The sequence below is a fragment of the Lissotriton vulgaris genome, unplaced genomic scaffold, assembly GCF_964263255.1.
Source record: "Lissotriton vulgaris unplaced genomic scaffold, aLisVul1.2 SCAFFOLD_328, whole genome shotgun sequence".
NCBI classification, from domain to species: Eukaryota; Metazoa; Chordata; class Amphibia; order Caudata; family Salamandridae; genus Lissotriton; species Lissotriton vulgaris.
In genome coordinates, this window is record NW_028243607.1 from 1,367,273 (window position 1) to 1,379,713 (window position 12,441).

General features: G+C 46.2%; 1 protein-coding gene across 1 annotated transcript in view; it reads right to left on the minus strand.

The window, feature by feature from the left end:
- Positions 1-6,684: 6,684 nt before the first annotated feature.
- The window catches only part of LOC147668286 (E3 ubiquitin-protein ligase TRIM39-like), a 183,137-nt gene continuing 177,380 nt past the window's right edge, over positions 6,685-12,441 (minus strand). The window contains exon 6 of the mRNA XM_086948640.1: positions 6,685-8,322. Within this exon, the coding sequence (XP_086804766.1) occupies positions 7,811-8,322 (512 nt within the window). The 3' untranslated portion in view covers positions 6,685-7,810. The remainder of the gene's footprint in view (positions 8,323-12,441) is intronic.

Here is a 12,441-nt window from a genome sequence, read left to right on the forward strand (position 1 = left end):
TCCTCTGGTTGGTAGTGCGCATGGGCATCGGCTCCATCCTTAGATTGTTTTGCCATAGTAGGGTTAGATGGAGTTGTATGATAGAATACAGATAGGAATGCCCATGTAAGTGTATCTAAATAAGATAGTGTTGGAACAGACACAGGTTTCCGGGGAGGCTGGGAGGGCATGTACCACTCTGCAGCCCTCTATGCCAAGAACAGATGCATACTGGTAAGTAGCATATTCCGTTCGAGGCATATGGGCTGCAGATGGTACATTATGAATAGACTATACAGCAGTTCTCTCCCTAGCGGTGGTCACCCGTGTCTGTTGCAACAGTCTGAAATAAAGTCTTTAATACAGCTTGTCCCACTCTAGCTTGTTGTGTTGTGTGCACATCTACACAATAGTGCTTTGTGAAGGTGTGCGGTGTAACCCAGGTAGCTGCTTTGCATATGTCATCTAGTGGAATGTTTCCCAAGAATGCCATAGATGCTCCTAGTTTACGTGTAGAGTGAGCTCTAGGAGGAACAGTTAATGTTCTCTTTGCTTTTAAGTAGCATATTTGAATACATTTTACAATCCATCTGGCAATGCCTGCTTTCGAGATGGGATTGCCCTTATGTGTAGGAGAAAACGCAACAAATAGCTGTTTTGTTTTTCTGAAAGTTTGTGTTCTTTCTATATAATACAATATTGCCCTTCTTACATCCAATGTATGTAGGGCCCTTTCTGCTACTGTTTGTGGTTTTGGAAAGAAGACCGGTAATTCCACTGACTGATTGATGTGGAATGCGGAAATTACTTTTGGTAAGAACTTTGGGTTTGTTCTAAGAACCACTTTGTTTTGGTGTAACTGCATGAATGGTTCTTGAATCGTAAAAGCTTGTAACTCACTTACTCTTCTAAGTGATGTGATAGCTATGAGGAAAGCCACCTTCCATGTGAGGAATTGTATTTCACACCTATGCATAGGTTCGAATGGTGGTCCCATTAGTCTGGTAAGTACTATATTGAGATTCCAGACTGGGGAAGGTGGTCGTCTTGGTGGAATGACTCTTTTGAGTCCCTCCATGAAAGCTTTACTTGCTGGTACTTTAAACAGGGAAAGATGTTGCCTGTTTTGTAGGTACGCGGCTATAGCTGCAAGATGAACTCTGATCGAGGTATATGCTAAGTTACATTGCTGCAAGTGTAGTAAATAGCAAATGATTTGTTTAGTGGATGCGTCCAGAGGGTTGATGTGCTTACTGTTACAGTGTATAGCAAACCTTTTCCATTTTGCTGCATAGCATGCTCTGGTGGTAGGACGTCTTGCTTGTCTAATAATTTCCATACATTCTGGTGGTAAATCTAAATATCCAAACTCTATGACCTCAGGAGCCAGATCGCTAGGTTCAATTGTTTGGGATCTGGGTGCATTATTTCTCCATGGTTCTGTGTAAGGTGCATGGGTAATAATCTTAGCTTTTGATGTGGCACTTGTGAGAGTTGTAGTAGTGTGGTGAACCACGGCTGTCTTGCCCACGTGGGTGCCACTAGTATCATTGTCATTGAGTGCTGCTGCAGTTTCCGAACCACTAATGGAATTAGTGGGAGAGGGGGAAAAGCGTAAGCAAATTTGTTGGACCAATTTATCCATAGTGCATTGCCCTGAGACAGGTGGTGTGGGTACCTGCTTGCGAAGTTTTGGCATTTCGCGTTCTGATGATTGGCAAAGAGATCTATCTCTGGTTGCCCCCATCTTTGGAAGAATGGCTGTAGTATTTGGTCGTGCAGCTCCCATTCGTGTACTTGTTCTGACTCTCTGCTTAGGATGTCTGCTATCTGATTTTGAACTCCTGGTAGGTGTTCTGCTAACAGATAGATCTTTTGAGGAATGGCCCATCTCCAAATGTCCTGTGCTAGTTTGGATAGTTGGAGAGAGTGTGTCCCCCCCTGTTTTTGAATATAATACATTGCAGTCATGTTGTCTGTTCTGATCAGGACTGCCTTGTTTTTTATCTGCATTTGGAAAGCCTTTAGTGCTAGAAATACTGCTAATAGTTCCAAGTAGTTGATGTGCAGTTTCTTTTGCTGCACACTCCATTTCCCCTGCACTGTGTATTTTTCCATGTGCGCTCCCCATCCGGAGAGCGATGCGTCCGCTGTTAGTATCAGTTGTGGAATCGGTTCTAGGAACGACCGTCCCTTGGAAATGTTTGTTGTGCTCCACCACTTCAGAGAGCGATGCGTACGGTCGTTTACCAACACCAGATCTGTAATCTGACCTTGAGCCTGATTCCACTGTGTCGCTAAACACTCCTGTAGTGGACGCATTTGTAGTCTGGCATGTGGTATTAGCAGTATGCAAGAGGACATCATGCCTAACAGCTGCATAAACACTTGTGCTGGCAGTGAGTGTTGTGGTTGAAATCTTTCTATTAACCTGACCATTGTCTGTATCCTGATTGGATTGGGGTATGCTATGGCTCTTTCTGTGTCTATAGTAGCCCCCAGGTATTGCTGAATTTTGTTTGGTTGCAGGTGTGATTTTTTGTAGTTCACCGTAAACCCTAGTTGGTGCAGCAATTGAATCGTCTTTTGTGTGTTGTGAAGACATTCCTCTTGTGATTTGGCCTTTATTAACCAATCGTCCAAATAGGGGAAGACATGTATTTGTTGTCTTCTCAGGTGTGCTGCCACCACAGCTAGGCATTTTGTGAACACTCTTGGTGCCGTTGTGACCCCGAACGGAAGGACTTTGAATTGATAATGTTGTCCTTCCACTACAAACCTTAGGTATTTTCTGTGGGCTTTGTGAATTGGGATATGAAAGTAAGCGTCTTTTAGATCCAGTGTAGAAAGAAAGTCCCCTTTCTTCAGTAAAGGAAGTACCTGTTGGAGCTTGACCATGTGGAAATGTTCCGAGTTTATGTATATATTGAGAGGTCTGAGGTCTAAGATTGGTCTTAGAGACCCATCTTTCTTGGGGATTAGGAAGTATAGAGAGTATACTCTCGTTCCTTGTTGCTCTTTTGGAACCTTCTCTATGGCATGCTTTTGTAGCAGTGATAGTACCTCTTCCTTTAACAATGTTAGATGATCTTGACTCATTGGACGCTGTTACGGGGGGATGTTTGGTGGGGTAGCTGTGAGTTCTAGGCAATAACCATGTTGGATAATTTGTCTTACCCACTTGTCTGATGTGATGTTTTCCCAGACAGGTAGGAACTGTGCTAGACGTCCCCCGACCGGTGTTATGTGGTCTGGGGGAAGTTGTATTAAGTCACTGTTTTGGGGTTGGTGAGTTGCGGTTGTTAATATTTCCGCGGCCTCTACCCTTGTTGTTGTTACCTCTGTAACTACCTCTTGAATTACCTTTGGGTGACGTAGGTGTGAAAGAGGTGGATTGCTGATTTGTTCCTGTATTTTTTGAGCCTCCTCTATAGGTGGATCTACGAAAGGAACATCTTTGTGTTGGCTGTTGCAATGCTCCCATTGACTTAGCCGTTTCTGTATCTTTCTTCATTTTTTCTAAGGTCTCATCTGTGCTTGAGCCAAAGAGTGTTTTTTGATCAAAGGGTTGGTTCAATAATGATGTTTGCACTTCTTGTTTCAACCCTGAGACTCTGAGCCATGCATGTCTCCTTAACATGACACTGGTGTTGATGGATCTTGCTGCAGTGTCTGCTGCGTCTAGGGCGCACTTGATGGAAGTGTTAGTTATTATCTTTCCTTCCTGTATTAGCTGATCTGCCCTCTTCTGATGTTCTTTGGGGAGATGAGTGATGAGTGTTTCTAATTCATCATAATGTGCCCTGTCATAACGTGCAAGTAGCGCCTGTGTATTGGCTATACGCCAGCTATTTGCCGCTTGTGATGCTACTCTTTTGCCTGATGCATCTATTAATTTTGACTCTTTATCAGGTGGAGGGGCTTCTCCTGTAGATAATGAGTTTGCTCTTTTGCGAGCATTTGAAACTACAAGCGAGTCCAGAGGTACCTGCCCCTTGATAAATATTGGATCCTTTGGAGCCGCCTTATATTTCTTATCAATTCTTGGGTTTAACACCCTAGCCCTCACTGGGTCTTTGAATATTTCTCCTGTGTGACTGAGAAGACCTTTCAGCATAGGCAGAGTACCTGATGTTTTTTGTGCAGTAGGTAGTGTCTCTAATAGGAAGTCCTCTATTTGAGGTTCTGTATGTAGGTCTACCTTATGATATTTTGCTGCCCTATTAATGAGCTGTACAAACCCTGTGTTATCATCAGGTGGTGAAGGCTTTGAGGGATATAACTCTGGGTCGTTGTCATCATCTGACCCTGCATTATAATTTTCCCATGGGTCATCCTCATCTGGGATAGAGTCATCTTCCCCTTGAGGTTCTCCCTCCCCTGTATCACTGTCTACATCCGACTGAGGTGTAAATGGTCTTGGTGTAGAAGGTGCAGGAATGTTTGGCATAGTGTGAGGAATAGGAGAAGAGGGTGTGCCTTTAGGTCGAGGAGAAGTAGGAGGAGTTGTATTGGTCCCCATTGTTCTCTTTTTTGAATGAAGATGTTTGTCTTCTATCTGTTCATTCTTCCTCTTCTTTGTCACAACTTTGCCAGTTTGTGGATCTATAAACAAAATCTTTTGTTTGGGATCTGTCTGCTGCTCCTGTGTCGGTACCGAAGCTTCCGGGTCCGAAAGGTGCCTTTGCTTTCGATCGTCAATGTTCGGTGTTTTCGGCACCGAATGTTTGCTCGATTCCGATTTTTCCGGTGTCGAGTGAGTCTTCGACGTCGAATCATGTTTTTGTTTCGACAGGGAATGTTTCGATGCCGAGCTTTCCCTTGCATGGAGCTTCGGTGCCGGAGCCGCTGTCGACCTCTTCTCGGATCCGACATGGTGGGAGACCGAGAGTTTCGGTTTCAGTTTCGGTTTCGTTGCCGGGCCCGAAGGCGGGGCGTCGGAAACTTTTTTCTGCGGTTTGACCGGGCTCGAAGGCGGGGTCGTTACCGCACGGGGTCGTTTTTTTGGTAAGGGGACGTCGTCACTCACGGTTTGTTGCGCGTCGAGTTCTTCGACGTCCGACTCGTCCCCTTCCGACCCCGACTGGTCGTCATGATCCTCTTCTTCATCGAGGTGTTGGTCTTCGAACAGCTCCGGGATCGCCTCCGACTGCATTCTGGAAACCTCGTGTCTTCGAGCTCGACGATTTCTAATCGTCGACTTGGAGGAGAATGCTGCGCAGGCTTCGCAGTCCCTGGATTCGTGTTCAGGCGATAGACAGAGGTTGCACACCTCGTGTAGGTCCTTGTGTGGGAACTTAGCACCACACGTTGGACATTTCTTGAATGGAGTCCTTTCCATGGACTCCGGGCTTGACTACGTCGAGAAAGGCCTCCTGTTCGTCGACGTAGATCAAAGTTTTTCTTCGATGTTGGAGTCGAACGCGCCGGAATGGAAATGAAATCGCGTTCGATAACAATACCGTCGAATTGGAAAGGGAATACGCGCCGATAATTCACTTCTTTTCGAAGTCGATCTGGAGCGTCTCAATCTCATCCGAACCCGATGGCGGAAAAAAACAATCTAATGATGGAGCCGATGCCCATGCGCACTACCAACCAGAGGAGGAGTCACCAAGATACAAAAGACTCTCCAAGAGAAAAACAAAGTGCAATCATCCGAGCCCAACACCAGATGGCGATCTATTCATAATGTGCCATCTGCAGCCCATATGCCTCGAACATAGGATATTTCTCCTAGTCAGCTGTGGCGGAGTTTTAGCCCACCCACTTCAGGCTTCCCTGGCGTTTTGTGAGTAGGGTCTCTGAGAATAAGCACGACTGAACAACTCAAATTCTACTGTTAAATAAGTACCCAACCAACTTGGTGGTGCCATGTAGTGTAGTTCCTATATTACCCATACAGGACCTGGGCTTCTGGATAACATAAACTGTAGGATTGGTGGCAGTCGCAGACGAACTCTGAGCGCCCCCCACCAAGTATCTTAGCCTGTTTGCATTAGCTAGCTCACAGTGCCAATAGAATCTCCTCTTATCGGGGTGAGAATAATTTCTGACAACCTCAGAACATAACAACCCTGATCCCCCAGAATTTAGGAAACAATGTACTACCTTTCGCTCAGTGACTCGTGCTCACTTAGTTTCTCTCAGAGAGTTTACACACAAGAAACAGTTGGGCGTGTTTACAATAAGTATTTATTGTGCAGTTGTTCTTCTAGTGTAAAATATATGTGATGAAACAACCGTTAGACAGTAGAGGAGATATATGAGTAGCAGTACAGTGAATATAAAAGGATAGTACAGTTCTACTATCTTGCAATAATCATGAATACAACCATGAATATAAAATGCATTCTCCTACGAAACATATCTAGATGTACCTAAGAATCCCTCTAGGATTTATTCTACCCCCATTACCTGAATAGAGAGAGTGTGGGACCCAGTCCTGGTCTCGAGTTAGACACCTCGCAAGGGATGTGTTAGACCTCTGTCAGCTGGTGAGACAAACACCTTTGAATGGGCAGTGGTATTGAGCTAGGTGAAAAGGTGCCACTCAGGAAAATCGCACACATATTAGTTTCAATAGATGCTAAATTCTGGACAGTGCTGTAAGATGAGGAGAACTACCAACCTCCCCATAATTGCTGCAGTTTTAACAAAATGATGCAGCAAGAAAAGGCAAATTATGCCGCATAATGCAGCACATTTTATGACAGAACTGCTTCATTATTTTTTCATTTTAATACATGATAATACTGTCTGGCAAGATTTCACCTCATTAGTACCAGTCTAACTAAATACAGAAATAAGCATTTGAAAGATGTCCAGTTAACCTTTGTGAAGGGCCTTCCACTGCACACTAACACATCTCACAATTTTTTTTTAAACTTTTGATCCATTTCAGTTCGAAACAAATTTTCTTTTGCTAAAATCTGCAGATTATGCAACAGATGACGGCTTATATGGCAAAAGCAGAAAATCAATAATTATGTGGAAAACAACACGGCAGCTGAAGTGCATGATTCCAGTTGCTCTTATTATGTTAAGAGTGCTTGGTCTGGAGAAATACAAACTCAAGGTTTAAAACATAACAGAGTGGTTGGGGTTGTAATTACTATTAACTATTTATTATTATCCAATGGATCCCACTGAACTATCTACATAAAAATAATTCTTTAATCTGCATGTTACGCTTTGTGTTTTGCAAGAGGCCCATTATCCCGACGGGGCTACTTTATGAGGAGTCAAAACTGAGATTAGTCAAAGCTCGGATATCTCTCCAAGACATACTTAATAACCAGAGCTAATTTGCAATTTTATACGATGGCCTGAAAATTGCAGTCAGGCAAAGAACTCAGAAGTCCTTGCCTTTAGCCCTGTAAGATACCTGAAAGGTCAGTGCACCAGGAACCCCATAGCATGGCTCCTGTTTCAGTGCCACTGGCCCCTGGACAAAAGCAGTATGCTGTGCCCTAGGCAGATGCAGACGCACCACGTGTTGTAACCGCAGCATGGTCCATTGTAAGCCTCTTCAGTTCAAAGAAGTGTGATCTGCCCCCAACAGAGAGTGCTCAAACTCTTGAGGCTTCTCACAGGGGGGCCGCACAGCTTCCTGCAATCCCCAGATTTAAGGACAAAAGGCGTCCTGAAAAGAAATTATAATGAAAAACGTAATAACTGAAGGTCTGTGAAATCTATGGACGGGTGGCCACCCTAGCCCTCCCATGAGACTTATCTCCAAACAGAGAGTTTTATTATTTAAAGGCTTCTCTGCTTGTGCTCCTGGTCGCATTGTGAGTGAGGGATGAGGGGCTAAAAACTTCTGTAGCTCTCACACCAGCCTCAGCTCCGCTCCATACCAGAGGCCGAAGTATGGGAAGAGCCTCTCTGTGAAGGACACCTGCGGGAAGGTGTAAAGAAGCTCCATGGAGTCAGCATTGTACAGGGACAGCCGCCCCCCCTCGTACTCTAGATACATCCCCAGCTTCAGGGGCTTCTCACGGGGGAACAGTTGAGTTATCGGAGAGGTCATAGCCTTGTAGTGACCATCAACCACCTCCACAGCCCAGACCCCCTCCTCAGGTGACTGTTTTAAGTATTCCTTCCTGTCCACAGTCTCTGCTACAACCCCCACGGTCCATCCTACTCGCGCCGGCAGCAGCTGGACTTCCCAGTAATGTCTGCCGGAGGTGAACCCCTCACTCCCCAGCACAAAGGGATATTCAGTGAATCTCTTGGGGGTGTCTGAGAGGCGCTGTGCTTTGCCTTTGTCTCTTACATGTCTCCGCCCCTCAGACAGGCGGAGCCGAGGATGAGCTGTGTCGGGATCCAGAGTCACCATCACTGCAGAGAAGAGATTCAGAATTAGTGAATTTATTAAAGAAATAAAGGTTGTAATTACTGCTTTCTGTTTTACATATGATTCATTTACACCACATCTGGAAGGAGCACGCTATACTAGAGAGCGCACAGCACTAGTCTGCTCACTACACTCATGCATGCATTCATCTAGAACACACACTACACCAAACAGCACACTGTGCTACATAGACAGGACATTCTACTACACTGCACCATATTACACTACACCACACTATCACACATGAGGCATATTACACTATATCACACTACCATTTCTGAAGAATACTACAATACACCACACTACTATGCATGAAGCATACTACAGTACACCAAACTACTGCACATGACGAATACTACACTACACCACACTAGCACCTGACACATACTACACCACACATGGCACATTCTACACTACACCAAACATAAACAAAATGACACTACACTACCACACGACATACTACACTACCACATGAGAAGTATACTATTCTGTACCACACATGAAGCATACTCCATTACATCACACTACCACACATGATGCATACTACACTACCACTCATGATGACTGCTACTCTACACCTCACTTCCACACAGGACACATATTACATTACACCACACATGACTCAAACTACACTAAATCACACTTCAACGCATGATGAATACTACATGAGAAACAGGGTCAGACTGATTTGCATATGGCCATGTCTGAACTGGGGTGGTGGAGTGAGCTAAAGAATGGTGATGGATTAAACCCAGATCAGTTGACTGGGGGTGAGTGTTTGATTTGCTCAAACGCTCCGTCCATCATCCCCTTTGGTATCGCTTTATTCGCCCTAAGTTGGCAGAGTATGCCCAGACGTGGGTCCCTTGCTCACTCTACCACTGGATTCAAGATAGCCTGGCTGATGAGGATTATGAATCCGAAAATCGGTCCCAGGATGCTTGTTTCTGGTCCAGGGAAGACATGGCTTGGCAATTCGGGCTGGACTGTTCCCATGAGGCACAGGGTCAGACTGATTTGCATATGGCCATGTCTGAACTGGGGTGGTGGAGTGAGCTAAAGAATGGTGATGGATTATGTTAAAAGTTAGGCTGCAAACGTCAACATTATCAGCGCCATCTTGCTCTTTTTTGAGCCCATTCGTGCACGTAAAGCGGCAGTCATTTTGCGCACCATGGCCTCCCTGCCCCTCGTTGATAGCCAGCGCGTCTCTCTCTCTCTCTCTCCTAACCTCGCAAGCATCCCCCGCACGCTGACAACCCCCGCTCTCACATGCCTTGGGTCATAAACCCCTCTTCAGCGCAGCTCTGCCTCGGAATCCCATCCTGTTCCCAGCGCGACACCTTCATTCCTTTCCTGGTCCCGGGTCCTCTGATACAACCCCCCTTTTCCTGTGTGCCCATTTGTCTTCCTCGTTCCCAGGCCGCCACCTGGCCCTGCGGATACTGTTTATTGCCTCCCGTACAGTAGGAAGCTTCCCCCATCAAAGGACCCTCGAGTTGATCAAAGCCCCCACCCTATGAGATCCGATCAACCCCACACATTCCGTGAATCGGCGGAATGTCCAGCTGCGCGATAATCATCACCTGTTGTGACCGGGGTGGGGACTTCAACTGTAAATGTGTGTGGGAACGGGCCTGAAGGGGAGATTCCGAGGATGTCCTTTCATACTTCAAAGCATTGCAAGAATGTGTTACATGCAATAAAGATCATAAACCTGTGTATAAGAGGCCAGGCCTCAGAGATGTGGGTAGAGCACCTCGTGGCGATACTTGCTGTCCGAACTGATGTGTTCTCCTCCGGAGAGAATAAACCCTTGTTTCCTGCCTTCCAGTCTCCAGCGCCTGCCTCTTCATTGATTAATATTTTGTGGGTTAAAGAGGCGACACCGCCGGGCAATACTTAAGGATCTTTGTTTATTGGTTGCTTCCCACCTTTTTACAATTGGCGCCCCAAACGTGGGGCCCATCAGCGACTCGTGGATCCAGTGGGAGAGGTCCTGACGACAGAGTGAACGACTGCAACGATCGGGAGTGCACCTGTCCGATAGACCCTCGTCTGACAGCCGATCATCCGAACTTCACTGGTTCCGAACAGACCTCTCTCGAGTGATCTACGGTCCTGACTGGGAACCATCAGGAGTGCCGCGAGGAATACGAAGAAAAGAGGACGATCGGGCGCTGGATTCGGAAGACAAGAAACTGTCCATGCGGTCCGGGTAAGGTCGTGTAAACACGACAAATTGCGAAACGATTGTTTGATTGTTTGGAAAATACTAGTATTACTCTTTGTTGATTTGTTTGGAGATTCGCTGTCTGCAAACGGAGAAACAACAGGCTCTCTCTTTGCAAGCAGTGAAGGATAGGTAACGCAGCCGTCGTGCCTATCTTTCTCCCCCACTGATTGATTGTTTGAACCCGAACTACTGTTCGCGGATTATTTTCTGGAGATTCTCTGTCTGCAAACAGGAAAGAACAGGTTCCCTCTTTGCAGATAGTGAAAGGGTAGGTAACGCAGACCTTTGCGGGCCTACTTATTCTCCCCACTGATTGTTTGATTGACCGAACATTGACTGTTCGATATTGGTTCATGAGGTATTCACTGCCTGCAAACAACGTAGAATAGAAATATTCTGTCTAGTCTTTGCACGCAGTGATAAGATAGGTAGTGCTGACTTTTGTCCCCATTGTGACCCGTCATGCCGGTCTTCTCCCCACTGATTGGTAGCCTGTTTAGCCCGGACCGCTTATTAGAGATGAACCATCCGGCTCCACTGGAAGGCACCCCTAATAAGGACATGTTCATGAAGCATGGATTGATCGCTATAGCCTATAGCAAGCTGTGGCATAAATATACGAAAAAGGATCGAGAAAGTCAGTGGCCACTGATAGGATCCTTCGATGATGATAAAATAAACGCGCTAGAAACAGCCCTTGGTAAAAACAAGACAACGCCCACTATGCTTGATAGTTTCGGCATGTGGCTCAAAGAAACTGAACAACGTAAAAAGAGAACTGAGAGTAGGTCGGGAAAAGAGCTGCGAAAAGCAGCCCACCTAGCTGCTCAGAAACTAGAAGAAGAGATAAAGGAAAGAGAGGAAGCCAAACAGAAACTAGAAATGGAAACATCAAGCCAGTGTCCGGTTAGAACGTCCTCCACGCTCTACCCTGAATTACCCTCGAAACAACGAGCCAACGATGATCTGCTGTTAGGTCCTCCGATCATCTACATGCCCCCTCCATATGCCCCTTCCCAACCCTTAGCACAGCACCCACCACCCCCAGGTACAAACGAGAGTAGCGCCACAGCTTCGGCCCCCATGGCCTCTGTGCCGGCCGAACTCCTTGTATTAGATACTGCGCAAACGACGTTAGGCGACCCTGAGACCCGAAGGGCTGGTTCTGCAAGAACAAGCAGACTAAGCAAAGATGAGCGAGCAGGGATTGACAAGATAGCAAGGACACTGGTAGAAAGGAAGGAAGATGAAGAGTACATCACGGATATGTTTAACTCGTATACAGGGAGTCACAGACGACATTTTACCGTACGACTGTGTTACCATGTCTTGAACGCATACGAGGACCGATATCGAGACAAAGGTCCCGAGAGCCTAACGACTCTGTACCGGAAGGTCGATATCGGGGATGAGGGCGAGTGTGATGTGGCGGACCTCCTTATGCGTACGCTTGAGGTTTTCCGCCACCTCACTGAACAAGAATCGGGAACTAAACCCACGACATCTGTAGCGACCGAACCACAAACTGAGCAATCCAACGCCATGATGCCGATACGAGAGGCTGCCCCTTACTGGGTTCCTCCACGAGGTGAAGGGACTAACGATGATGCAAACCACAAAGATGCAAAAGGAAGGGTAGTGTACAACTGGGTCTACCAGCCATGGGACCGGCAAGAGATTCTGACATTCCGGAAATCTCTGCCTGACCTACGTAAAAACCCCACTGCCTTCTATACTGAATTAGGTACAGCCCTAGGTTCAACGATTATGACCCTGGCTGACATCGACTTGTTTTTCGGGTTATGTCTACCAGCTGATGTGTGGAAGCAAATCCGGAAAGTCGACCACCTTGAGCTGTTTGGACATA